This window comes from Anopheles stephensi, chromosome 2 (assembly GCF_013141755.1).
Source record: "Anopheles stephensi strain Indian chromosome 2, UCI_ANSTEP_V1.0, whole genome shotgun sequence".
NCBI lineage: Eukaryota > Metazoa > Arthropoda > Insecta > Diptera > Culicidae > Anopheles > Anopheles stephensi.
The window spans coordinates 11,861,341-11,874,360 of NC_050202.1; the positions used below are offsets into that span (position 1 = coordinate 11,861,341).

Here is a 13,020-nt window from a genome sequence, read left to right on the forward strand (position 1 = left end):
TATTGAAGAATAGATGAATTTGGAGAAGCTTTGGGCATGCTTGTTTAAATCTCCTCAATCAATATGATAGGAGTCGCTTAAGTCGCATGGAGCTTTAGGCCGTCCAAGTCAACTCCTTTAAGGGATCTCCCCTATGAATTGACCTCCGTTTAGGAAGCGGCTTTGGCCCGAGGGGCCTCCCAGGGGTCCATCTCGTCCAGTACCTCTTATTGATTTTAGTTTAAGCAGTTACCGTGACTGCCTAAACGCCGTCAAAAAGTAGTTTTATCGTCTAACACTCTACTCGATAGCGATTCCCTGAAGTTGTATAACTTTAGGCGCTCAAATCCCTTCCAAGCACTACCAGGCACCAAGACGGCCGCAAACAGTAATCTTATTGAATAAAACTAAAATTTCTTTGCCACATTCTCAATAAACACCCGCCACCAGCTCGAATTGTGCGTTGTGTGGAAGAACGAAAATGGCACGGCGTGGACGTGCAGTATACAAATACATATATTACTCAAGAGGCGCATCAACATCCCATACTTAGAGGGCGCAACCGGCGGCGGCAGCGTAATCGCACCAGTTGTGCTTCGCGTTCCAGTGCTGTTCGGCCGGACATTTCTTCTCGATCGCGACCCGTCCCACGCACACCAGATACATCGAACAGTCGGTATCGTGCGGCAGCTCCACGGTCAGGTGAATGTTGTTCCGTACCAGGCAGCGCGGATGGTTGTCGATCATGCGGAACCGATACTCGACGACCGGTTCCGGTCGGTTCTGCTCCGGCTCGGGCACAATCAGTATCGGTTGCACCGAGTCCTGCTGGATCAGTTCGGAAACACGCGTGGCAGCATCCTCCTTGACCGGGACCACCACCAGCTCGGCGTCCGACTCCACCGAATCCGAACGATCTTCTTCCTCCAGCAAGCTCAGGTCGACACCGTGCACATCCAGCGCCAGCTGGGCATCGACGCGCGGTACAGCACAGTTGGACGCGTCGGCAAACTCGCAGCGCTGCTGCTTGTGGTCGTACAGCAAACCCCTGGGACAGCGTTGCACGATCGCATTGTTGTCGCCCATGCACACCACGTACAGGCCACAGTCGTGCGCGATCGGGTAAATCTTACCGGCCGCCTTATCCCAGCAAACCTGCTCAAAAACGAGGAAGAAGCAAGGAAACGTTCGGTTAATGAGACCGAGTGCACAACACCTGCTGCGTGGTGGCACACCTACACTCTGCGGTGGAAGCGACTCCACTTCGGACTGCTCTTCTACGGGTTCGGCAGCAGTCGGTGGTGCGGTCACTATCGGTAGCCAACTCTGTGGCTGCGACTCGTCCGGTATCTCGACTGCCGGTGGTGGTACGACGGGAAGTTGTGGGATCGGTTGAGGTGCCGGAAGAGGCATTGGCTGTGGAAGAATCTGTGGAGCTTGCGGTGCCGGAAGAGGGACGGGCTGCGGAAGAACCTGTGGAGCTTGCGGTACCGGCACTGGGACGGGCTGCGGTTGCACCGGCATGGATGGTTGAGGTTGTGACTGCTCCGGTCGATCACCGTCTAACTCACCGTGCGTACAGGACGCCATATCGAACGAGCAGGCATGCGCGTCATCGCTAAAGTATAGCCCCGGGGGGCACGACAACACCTGCCCATTGCCGCCCATATCGCAGATAACGAACTTGCGGCAATCCTGCGGGTACGAAAGCACCTGCGCCTTCATACCCGTACTGTAGCGCGAACATCGTGGATCAACGGTTGCGGCAGATGCTGCCACCAGCACGGTTACCAACACCAGCGCAATCACGTCCGTAAGCATTGTGCACCACTGTTGTTTAGCCGGAATGCTTCTGATGTCGCAGGCAGTCTTATTGCTGCATTTTATAGAACCACCGGGCACTAGAACTGACCCCCAACGGTCCATATCTGTGCACAGGCTGGGATGGTGTTGGTAGTGCACATCTCTGCACTGTGCGCACTTTTTTTATGAACCACGACTGGACCACGGCTTGGAAAGTCATGTCTCGCGCTCGGGAAAACATCTCGTACCGCTTGCCAGACATTGGACGCCAATTAGGCGCGACCGGTTGTAGACACTAATAGACAATGTATGTGGTATCATGAGCCACGGTACATAGGTTGCCATCGCACCGATAAAGCTGGAATGCCTCATTAAGATGATATCTTTCGTGCAGATGGTTCGCTACAGATTGCAGCGTCCAGTACGTAGATTATGAGACTGTGATTTACCCACTGCGTCCAACTAGCAACAGGGTGCCGCTATTGCTGCCTACCATTTGCACCCTCGTGACTGACTCGTCTTCCCATACGAAGGACTTTAAACTACATAGGTACCAAATAAATTAAGCCAGGGATACAAGAAATAGCAGACCAGTATCTTACGTAGAAGTTGCGTCTGAGGTAAGCATCGCCATTCGCACTCAGTTCTTGTGAAATGCATACTTTAAGGCGCGTCTCTCCGGTAGTGTACCAAAGTTTACTCAGTTAGCTAGCAGCTGAAATTCTCTTGGTTGCGTTGAAGAGGAACATGCTCAGTGATAAGCTTTATGAACGATACCCCGGTAGGCTTGTCATGTCATAAGAATGCCGCCGGACCGCACACGGAAAAAGGAGGTGTGTAGTGATGGCCAAGATGCGTCTGTATCGTAATTGGTATCAAGAACGATTACTGCAGCTGGCCAAGTACTTAAGCTACCAACCATTACGATTCCAGAACAAGGACTGAGCGATGTCCGTAACTAGGAGGATAATCTATTATCAGCTGCAACAAGCCACAGCACCGTTCGGCTGTGTGCGCAATGCTTGCCGGTAAAGATAACGAAAGCAGCCAACACTACCACATGATGAGGCATGTTCTGTCATAGTCCTACCTGAAAGATAGTCCTTTCCAAAAAAACCAGACATGCAGCTTCAATGCGAATGCCTTCGGTAACTTCTTGCAGGTGTAGTTTCGTTATTGTTAAAGCTATAAGCGCCTGAATTTATACCTTCGCCATCTACTAGATCACACAAGAGAAGCTATGTCGTTGCATACCTTTCAACGGTACGGAGTAAAGCCTTGGCACATGGGTGCTACTGAGCACCCCTATCATTGATTTTAGAACATTTTAGAACATAGATTTTAGGTGCCTCATCGCCCAAGTTCGTACCAGCGCTAATTCAAAAGTGATGATGCAATGGACAGCTCACCGAACGCGATTCGCATCGATTGACGTCATTTGAAAAAGGAATAGGAAGCACGGCGAGACGTACACTAGTGGACCACGCACGTCCCGCGCGCGCACTGTTTCCGAGCGTGACTCGATGTTCACCGATAAAAGGCGAACCTTGTAAGTACCCATGAACATGAACTAGAACTTTGGAACGCCGACATGTGATAATAATTAAGATAATGTAACATTTCGGCAGGAAGCGCGGAAACCAACAAATTCGGAAGAGACAGAGAGAGAGAGAGAGAGAGAGAGAGAGAGATGGAGAGAGAGAGAGAGGGTTTGAAGACGACACAAGGCTCGAACGGACCCAAAAGAATCGGACGGTGAACTGTGGGGAATGGTTCCATTACCAGGGTCAAACCTACCCAATGCCCTTCCAATGCAAGCGTAAGATTCGAAGAACTTTAATGACGGTACGAAGAGTACCGTTCAATGTACCGTTCTGTAACGCTTCCCTGCATCCGCTCTATTTTCCGACCCTGGCCCCGATCCGTCCGACCATGCGTACGATGAGCATCCCGCGCATCATGCATCACATTAGAGGAACCTGCTCGACACCGGAACTGGTAGCACTGGCGCGATGTTCTACACCTTGGCAAACAGTACTTGGCAAACAGGCAAACATTCGCGGCGCAACGCCAAATCCCGACCGATACGCGCCGGGCGGACACATGAAAAGAACTCGATCTCGGGATCGGGTCGCAACGAAAGTAGTATAAAAATTACTGGCCCATGCAACCATTAAGTCAGTCAGCAGTTCGATCCGCTTGAATTCTGGTGCCGGGCCGCAGAAGCATCTCCACCGATGAAACACCTTTTCCTGGCAGTGATTGCTGCCACTCTGCATCTGGTCCCGGCGCAGGACCCATGCATCCCCGGCGTAACCTGCGCTGCGTTCAACTGCACCACAGACAGTCGGTGCCCGGCAACGAATCCACCGCAGGGACCGGTTTTGCTCCCCCACACGGACTGTGCCAAATTCTACAAGTGTTCTAACGGCCAAGCGTGCGTGTACGACTGTCCGGCAAATTTGCACTTCAATCGCGTGGATAATGCTTGCGATTGGCCGGAAAGAGCATGCTGCGATCGGCCGTGCTTGCCTGCAGATCCTTGCGTTCCCGGCGTGACTTGTCCACCGTCCGATCTACCGACGGTTCCAACACCAGCACCACCGACGGTTCCCACACCAGCACCACCGACCGTCCCAACACCAGCGCCACCAACCGTCCCGACACCAGCGCCACCAACCGTCCCAACACCAGCGCCACCGGGAACCTGCATCGAGGATACGGTGCGCTGTAATCCCTTCGAAGATCCAAACAATCCGACCGTTTTGCCGCATGAAACCGACTGTACGCTATTCTACAAGTGTGACCTCGGCCGACGGTGCTTGCTGAGCTGCCCAGCTGGACAACACTTCTGGGCTGCCGGAGGAGTGTGCGAACGGCCCGAGCAGGCTTGTTGCGATCAAACGCTGTGCAGCCCGAGCGAATGTGTGAACGATGCACGCTGTCCGCTGTTTGAGGATCCCTTCTTCCCGACCATGTTCCCGCACGAAACCAATTGCTCCAGGTTTTACATGTGTGACCTTGGCAGACGCTGCCCGCGCGAATGCGGTGCCGGTACACATTTCAGCCGTGAAACGCAGCGATGCGAAGCGGTTGATGAGGCGTGCTGTGACCCAGCCATACCTTGCCGTGGGCCGACCGTCAGCATCTGCACTCCCGATGCCCGGTGCCCGGTGCTCGACAATCCCTTCGATCCGACTGTGCTGAGCCATTCCACCAACTGTTCGCTGTTCTACAAGTGCGACAACGGCCTAGCCTGCCAGCTAGAGTGTCCTCCAGGACAGCACTTCCGACAGGAGACGCCTACGACGGGATACTGTGACTGGCCGGACAGAGCGTGCTGCAATCCGGCCTTGTGTACGGCACCGACGCCAGCCTGTATACCGGACAGCCGCTGCCCGCTGTTTGATGATCCGAACAATCCGCTGCTACTAAAACACAGCACCTCTTGCGCCAGGTTTTACAAATGTTCCGCCGGCCAAGCCTGTGATCTAGCGTGTGAAGCTGGCCACTTTAGTGAGGCGCTGCAGCGCTGTGAACGACCCGAAATTGCCTGCTGCGATCCTTCCGTCACGTGTGTAAATACACCTGCTCCTACTCCGATCCCAACGCCGGTTCCTACGCCGGCTCCAACTCCAGCTCCTACACCGGCTCCTACACTAGCTCCTACCCCAGCTCCTACTCCAGCTCCGACCCCAGCTCCGACCCCAGCTCCGACCCCAGCTCCCACTCCAGCTCCTACCCCAGCTCCTACTCCAGCTCCAACCCCTGGTCCTAGCGATCCTTGCATCCCTGGAGTCACCTGTCCGCCTAGCGATGTCGGTAACTGCGTGCTCGACAGTAGATGTACGGCTGCCAATGGACCGACACCGACGTATCTACCTCATAGCCTGTGCACCATGTTCTACCAGTGTTCTAATGGCAGAGCATGCGAACATAACTGTCCTGCTGGTTTGCATTTCAACGCAGCGTTGAGCGTGTGCGATTGGCCAGAGAATGCATGCTGCGATCCTAACGTCACTTGCAACAATCCGTGTATTCCTGGAGTTACCTGTCCACCAACAGGTCCAACACCAGCTCCAACTCCGGCCCCCACTCCAGCTCCAACGCCAGCTCCAACTCCAGCTCCGACCCCAGCTCCTACTCCAGCTCCTACTCCAGCTCCTACCCCAGCTCCTACCCCAGCTCCAACACCAGCACCAACACCAGCGCCGACCCCTGCTCCTACCCCTGGCGATCCTTGCATTCCTGGAGTCACCTGTCCACCAAGCGATGCAGGCAATTGTGTATTCAACACAGAATGCCCGTCTAGGAATGGTCTTACACCAACGCTTCTACCCCATCCTTCAACCTGCACAATGTTCTACAAGTGCAACAATGGATATGCCTGTGAGCACAACTGTCCTACTGGATTACACTTCAACAAGGCGCTTAGTGTGTGCGATTGGCCAGAGAATGCCTGCTGCGATCCTAACGTAGTATGCTACAATCCGTGTATTCCTGGAGTCACATGTCCTCCAACTGGACCAACTCCAGCCCCAACACCGATCCCTACACCGGCCCCTACGCCGGCTCCTACGCCGGCTCCTACCCCAGCCCCTACACCGGCTCCTACCCCAGCTCCTACTCCAGCTCCTACCCCAGCTCCTACTCCTGCGCCCACTCCAGCTCCTACTCCGGCACCAACACCGGCACCGACCCCCGCTCCTACCCCTGGCCCAAGTGATCCTTGCATTCCTGGCGTCACCTGTCCACCGAGCGATGCGGGCAACTGCTTTGCCGATAGTAACTGTCCAACAAGAAATGGAGTTACGCCCAAGCTTCTACCACATCCGTCCTGCGAAATGTTCTACAAGTGCAACAACGGATTTGCTTGCGAGCACTACTGTCCGGCGGGTTTGCACTTCAACGAAGCGCTGAGCGTGTGCGATTGGCCAGAGAACGCCTGCTGTGATCCAACCATAGTTTGCTATAATCCGTGTATTCCTGGAGTCACATGTCCTCCAACTGGACCAACGCCGGCTCCTACCCCAGCTCCTACACCAGCTCCTACTCCAGCTCCTACCCCAGCACCAACTCCTGCTCCTACTCCAGCACCTACTCCCGCACCCACTCCGGCTCCTACCCCAGCTCCTACTCCAGCTCCTACCCCAGCTCCTACTCCTGCGCCCACTCCAGCTCCTACTCCGGCACCAACACCGGCACCGACCCCCGCTCCTACCCCTGGCCCAAGTGATCCTTGCATTCCTGGCGTCACCTGTCCACCGAGCGATGCGGGCAACTGCTTTGCCGATAGTAACTGTCCAACAAGAAATGGAGTTACGCCCAAGCTTCTACCACATCCGTCCTGCGAAATGTTCTACAAGTGCAACAACGGATTTGCTTGCGAGCACTACTGTCCGGCGGGTTTGCACTTCAACGAAGCGCTGAGCGTGTGCGATTGGCCATCGAGTGCCTGCTGTGATGCAACCGTACCCTGTGATCCTCCACCATGCATTCCTGGTGTCACTTGTCCGCCAAGTGGTCCAACGCCAGCCCCACCAACGCTTCCACCACCGACGCTTCCACCGCCAGTAACACCCACGGTCGGTCCGACACCTTCCGATCCCTGCATTCCCGGTGTGACCTGCGAGCCGACCAACTGTCACAACGATATGCGCTGCCCGGCACTGGACGGCACGAAGCCGACACTCTTTGCCCACGCGGATTGCGACAAGTTCTACAAGTGCGCCAACCGGAAGGCCTGCGAGCACTCCTGCCCGCCGGGGCTCCATTTCAACGCGAAGCTGTTTGTGTGCGACTGGCCGGGAAGTGCCTGCTGCGATCCAACGGTTCTCTGCGATCCGCCCTGCATTCCGGGCATCACGTGCAGCAGAGCGTTCCGGATCTAGCCCGAGAAAGGACGGATGTGAGGCCCCTGCCCCGAGATAGACACATGCACCGCCTATGACACACGGATTCGAATGCTTAGCCTGTACTTCATTAGATATAAGTGGTTGTACACCTACACTACCGCTTATGAGTATGAGAGTTCTACCCGTCTGATGCCAATCAACCCCATATGGCCAGCAGATGCAAGGGCCAACTTTCGGGGGCGCCCAGACAGCGGCGAACAAATCTCTCATTTAGAAAAGCGTATTTATTCACCTGTATTAGTCGTTATACTTTGTGCTAGCAATCCTGGACAAATGCACCACGCATTCAGCAGCATTGCACCAAAAACTAACCAACCCTTACCATGATTATATGCGAATACTAACCCACACATATGGATACATATATGCTTATTTACACACATCTGCATGCAAAACTTCAAATGGAAACATGTCGCTTGCTTCTTACCACCAACTACTGTCTATATATCACACGAGAGCATCGGGAACCCTTTTGCCGATAACTTCACTCAGCAGCACTGACAGCAGACCGATCTTCAAGATGACCAGGCTCTAAATGCTGGACATTCGCTTGAGAATACTACTAACCGACTGGGCAATGTCACATGATGTGTAGACCTAGTGGTTTGAGGTTTAAGTTGAGTACGTCTCACGAACGAATCATCCTCGTCGGTACAGTTCGCGACTACCGTGCTTACTAAAAGGCTTGCCGATCTTTATCCGTCTCCCAATCCTGGATCAGAATCCAAGAGATCTTGATATCCTGGATTTGGGATCGATCCGACCAGATGGTCGAGTCCCTGAAACTGATCCGGCTTCATGTGCCAATCCCTACGTTTGTGTGTCTTTCCAGTATGTTCGGTCCTTCGGTTCGGACTTTCTTACACGACATTTCTCCTACGTCCTACCCGTCTGTCCGTTTTCTAACGTCCCTTCCCCCATGATGGGGATTCAGTCAAAACATTGTCACTCACTGTGACGTAACAGCGGACCGTATCGATATCGCCTACAATTGTCTACACAAAACGGCCATGTTGTACGCGTTATCGTGTTGAATGTCTTTTCGTACAGAAACTAACCGTTCCTGCTAGACCTAGCTCACCACTATCGGAAGTGTTGGTTGGCGGCGGGTTTTTTTTTCTCTTTCCTGGCTCTGTCCCTTCTTCAGCCGATCTCAGCACCAGCCAAGATGCGTATCGCAACGTGGTACACCGTTACACGGTTACGGTGAAGGTTGCTCTCACGCAGAAACACGTGCTTAGCTGGGGCAAAGCACAACCTTGGTCGGGGAACCGAACCGCATCGAACCCGTCCCTCGGCTGTTCACTAATTGCAAACACATTTTGGAGGTACTTTACGCCGATACTATCCACACCGGTAGTGCCGCGATCTGATTACGCGACCGGCGCCGATAAGACGGCACGGCACGGAAGGACCGAGCGAAATGGAAATTGTGTATAAAAAGCTCCCGGCGGCCACCGGTACAGCCACAGTTCGCCATCGGCCGCCCATTTCTTAAGGTTACAGGTTTTCCCTGCTGCTGTTGCTGCTCCCTTACATCCCGGTTCGGACACCTGCACACGCAGCACCCCGACGCTCCCGTACGCCCAATGTACCTTCCGCTCTTTCTAGCTGTCGCGCTGGCAGCGGTGCTGACCAGCGGGCAGGAACCTTGCGACCCGTCCGTCACCTGTCCCACGTTTAACTGTCACCCGCACCCGAATTGTCCCGCCCGGGACCCGCTGCACCCGGTGCTGCTCCCGCACAGTGACTGCAACAAGTTCTACAAGTGTAATGCGGGCAATGCCTGCGAACAGCTGTGCCCGGTCGGGCTCCACTACAACTCACGCGAACAGTCGTGCGACTGGCCAAACCGGGCCTGCTGCGATCCGAGCATTCCGTGCGGCCCCGCTGACACGCCACCAACCAACTGTGTGCCCAACGCGAACTGTCCCGCCACGTCGCAGGACACGATCCTGCTACCGCACAGCAACTGTGCCATGTTCTACAAGTGTTCCGGACCGTTTGCCTGCCCGATGGACTGCCCGCCCCAGCTGCACTTCAACCCGAAGCAGAACGCTTGCGATTGGCCCGAGCGGGCCTGTTGCGACCCGACCGTTCCGTGCGATCCGTGCATCCCCGGCGTAACTTGCCCCCCCACTGGACCTACACCGGCTCCGACTCCGGCTCCGACCCCAGCTCCGACCCCAGCTCCGACCCCAGCTCCGACTCCAGCTCCGACCCCAGCTCCCACTCCAGCTCCTACCCCAGCTCCTACTCCAGCTCCAACCCCAGCTCCCACCCCAGCTCCCACACCAGGCCCAACGCTACCGGACACGCCGTGCGATCCGTCCGTTACCTGCCCATTGAACTGTGTCGCGGATATGCGCTGCCCGCCACGTGACGGTGCTACACCGATCCTGCTGCCAAGCACCAACTGCACCAAGTTCTACAAGTGCCAAACCGGACGGGCCTGCGAGTTCGACTGTCCGAACGGGCTGCACTTCAACGCAAAGTCGATGGTGTGCGATTGGCCGCATCAGGCCTGCTGCGATCCAACGATTGAGTGCGTACCGGCCTGCATTCCTGGCGTCACCTGCCCTTAAGCAGCTGGACGAGGACATGAGCATGAGTCACATTATAAACATACACATACATACGTTTACTAAAAAACACATAAAACACACACACATGATAGTGAGCATTGTGATTCCCTGATGAGGCGTATCAATAAAATAGAGCAATTGTGAATGAGCGCGTGTCTATCGGTGCGTCTGAACTGTACCGGGTTTGCTGCAAGGAACTGTTGTCCACCCGGAACCGAAAACCAGTGCACGCTAGCTTGTTGGAATTGTTCTTGAACAATTGGCATTCTTGGGATCTGCCGGCCGGGTGACGTTTCTAGACCGGCTTTGAAGGCAGAAAGCCCAAACTCATTGCTGGTTCTGGCCATCATCTCCAAGGTCACTATTTTCTTTTCAATCACCCAAATCTACTAGCGTTCTTGTCTAATGGTAGTGCTGCAGGATCGCACCCTATGAAGAAGCAACATTTAGTTATCTCTTCCTACCATAGCCTCTAATGTGGTTCAATCTCTACACGACACAGCGATTCGTTCCCAGTCTCTACGTATTGGTAGAGACCGACCTTTTTATGCGCAGAGCTCGACCAGGTCGTACCTTTGAGTCCTATTCTAGCAAATAAAACCTTTCACACTAGTTGGGAGACATTTCCTCCTCCGAACCGTGAAAGGGCACCTTATCGGTTACAGAGTGTTGCAGTAAGTAGAACGCAACTACTCAGTGTCTGCAAGGTCTCAAAAGTTCAGATTGTTGCCATCCCTGTGTTACCCCAAAACGGCAGTTCTGCGAAACGACGATAAGGGTACACCTCTCTGTCTGCAGAAGACATGGTCATCACCGCCACGATAGGACGCTAGACATTCCACATTCGATCTCCACGATCGTTTTGGGACGATGACGTATTATCTGGACCGGCACCACTCTGCTCTTATCGTTCCGTCACCTTCGTGCCATAACAGGAAGCATTTTTGTTTTGCTTGTTTGCTCATGCGTTTGTGGCTGTATCTTTCCCGGCTGGTGGCTTGCATTACCTGACCATCGGAACGTTCGAAATGTAGGGGGTGCACATCAGCAACTCCACAGAGCAGGGACAGACAGGTCGCGGGCGTCTGTGATAACCTTGCTGTAAGGGAGCAAGAGAAAACGTCATCGACGATGTCCACAGCACAGCGCAGCAGTACTACCTCGATAGCGATAAAAGCGAATCATGTACAACATGCCCCACAGACAAACGCTTGTACCAGCCCTAGACCTAACATGTCTACCCGGGTCGAAATTAGCTGAACTAAACATTGGTAATCATTCTTCCCGAATCGCCAGAACTGTGTAATGTGTAAAAATATCTTCAACATCTGATTGATTATCTTCGCTTCTTTGTTTTGGCTTAACGTTCTACTAGGTTATGGCGGCCATCTAATTGGCTTACCACACTTGTACCTTATCTGATTGATTATACGACTGGGAAAAGTGTTTGATCCTCAAGGATGCCCATCGGTATAAAAACTTATCAACGGCGCGTGCAACACGGTTTGTTACCATATTACCGCCTGCCTAACGGACATCTACCAATCGCTCACCTTTCGAAGTGCTAACGATCGGTGAACAGTGAAGTTACCAGTAGACCATCATCCTGTGTGTTGTCTGTAGGATTGCTTGTGAGAACGTGCAGCAAACGTCCCGAAAGAGGCAGGACGAAGATGATCCTGCTCCTCGTAGTGTTTGGCGCCGTCGGAGTGGCTTACGGTACGGACGAGTCATCATGCACGGCTGATGCGCGCTGCCCCATGGTCGACAATCCTCCCACGTTCCTTCCCTTTGCACTGAACTGCACCCGATTCTACCAGTGCTCGTATGGGCGAGCTTGCGAGAAAGTGTGCCCAACCGGGCTACACTGGAGCACGTCATTAAATCGTTGCGAGTGGCCAAGTGTTGCCTGCTGCGATGGCACAACAGCCTGTACTCCGGTCCAAATCCCGACAACCACCACCGCGGCACCCATCACAACGACTACGGCGACGACGGTGGCAACGCCAGGCACCGAGTGTGTTTCCGACGTGCGATGCCCGCTCAATGACAACCCGTTACAGCCGATCCTGATGCAACACGAATCGAGCTGCGGTCTGTTTTACGCTTGCTCGTACGGTAAGCGTTGTCCGCTGACATGCCAAACAGGCCAACACTTTAGCGTACAGCTGCAGCGCTGCGAGTGGCCCCAGTTTGCTTGCTGCGATGCGTCGATACCGTGCCAACAGCTACCGACCACGCCCGTCATCCCGACCGACGCACCGGTCGAACAATGCCAGCCCGATGCACGCTGCCCGCTAGGAGATGATCTGCTCAACCCGCTGCTACTGCCCGTGGCGGGCAATTGTGGAGCGTTCTACAAGTGTCGTACCGGAGATGCGTGTCTGTTGCCTTGTCCCGCCGGGCAGCACTTTAGTGTGCAGATGCAGTTGTGCGAACGGCCCGAAGTTGCGTGCTGCGATCCGGTGTGCTGAACTGCGGGTGCGAGTCCTATGTCGGCATGCGGTGGAGCTGCTACGTTCGTGCAAGAAACTGGCACTGGCAAGGTTTAATAAATGGCAAAGCAAATAGTTTTTTTTATCAAGCGATTTGAATGCTTTACGGACATATGTTTCAAAAAAATACTTTACTGGCTGTGACGTCCGGTGCCATTCTCATGACATGACTAGCCCACTTGTGGAGACTGGCGAGTCTAATGCAATGCACGATAGTGAGATCACACAGCTCAGCTCGTAGAT

General features: G+C 54.2%; 3 protein-coding genes across 3 annotated transcripts; 2 read left to right on the forward strand and 1 right to left on the reverse strand.

The window, feature by feature from the left end:
- Positions 1 to 447: 447 nt before the first annotated feature.
- LOC118504017 lies at positions 448 to 1,933 on the reverse strand. The gene is made up of 2 exons (XM_036037985.1): positions 1,219 to 1,933; positions 448 to 1,134 (listed from the first exon to the last, which is right to left on the reverse strand). The coding sequence occupies exons 1-2, from the start codon at positions 1,903 to 1,905 to the stop codon at positions 529 to 531; spliced, it is 1,293 nt and encodes a 430-aa protein (XP_035893878.1). The 5' UTR covers positions 1,906 to 1,933; the 3' UTR covers positions 448 to 528.
- Positions 1,934 to 3,937: 2,004 nt separating this feature from the next.
- Positions 3,938 to 8,099, forward strand: LOC118504016 (cell surface glycoprotein 1-like). Its single transcript, XM_036037984.1, has one exon. It carries the CDS (start codon positions 4,020 to 4,022, stop codon positions 7,671 to 7,673), a length of 3,654 nt encoding a protein of 1,217 aa, XP_035893877.1. The 5' UTR covers positions 3,938 to 4,019; the 3' UTR covers positions 7,674 to 8,099.
- A 1,046-nt stretch (positions 8,100 to 9,145) lies between these two features.
- Positions 9,146 to 12,870, forward strand: LOC118506262. Its single transcript, XM_036043162.1, has 3 exons — positions 9,146 to 10,274; positions 10,785 to 10,811; positions 11,852 to 12,870. Exons 1-3 carry the CDS (start codon positions 9,287 to 9,289, stop codon positions 12,754 to 12,756), a joined length of 1,920 nt encoding a protein of 639 aa, XP_035899055.1. The 5' UTR covers positions 9,146 to 9,286; the 3' UTR covers positions 12,757 to 12,870.
- The last annotated feature ends 150 nt before the right edge of the window (positions 12,871 to 13,020 follow it).

Bases quoted from the DNA above. Each gene is read 5' to 3' on its own strand.
- LOC118504017 (XM_036037985.1), bottom strand. From the start codon at position 1,905: ATGGACCGTTGGGGGTCAGTTCTAGTGCCCGGTGGTTCTATAAAATGC. The intron at 1,135-1,218 runs GTAGGTGTGCCA...GTTTTTGAGCAG, and splicing joins AGTCGCTTCCACCGCAGAGT to GTTTGCTGGGATAAGGCGGC.
- LOC118504016 (XM_036037984.1), top strand. From the start codon at position 4,020: ATGAAACACCTTTTCCTGGCAGTGATTGCTGCCACTCTGCATCTGGTC.
- LOC118506262 (XM_036043162.1), top strand. From the start codon at position 9,287: ATGTACCTTCCGCTCTTTCTAGCTGTCGCGCTGGCAGCGGTGCTGACC. The intron at 10,275-10,784 runs GCCCTTAAGCAG...TACACGACACAG, and splicing joins CTGCATTCCTGGCGTCACCT to CGATTCGTTCCCAGTCTCTA. The intron at 10,812-11,851 runs GTAGAGACCGAC...CGAAGTGCTAAC, and splicing joins TTCCCAGTCTCTACGTATTG to GATCGGTGAACAGTGAAGTT.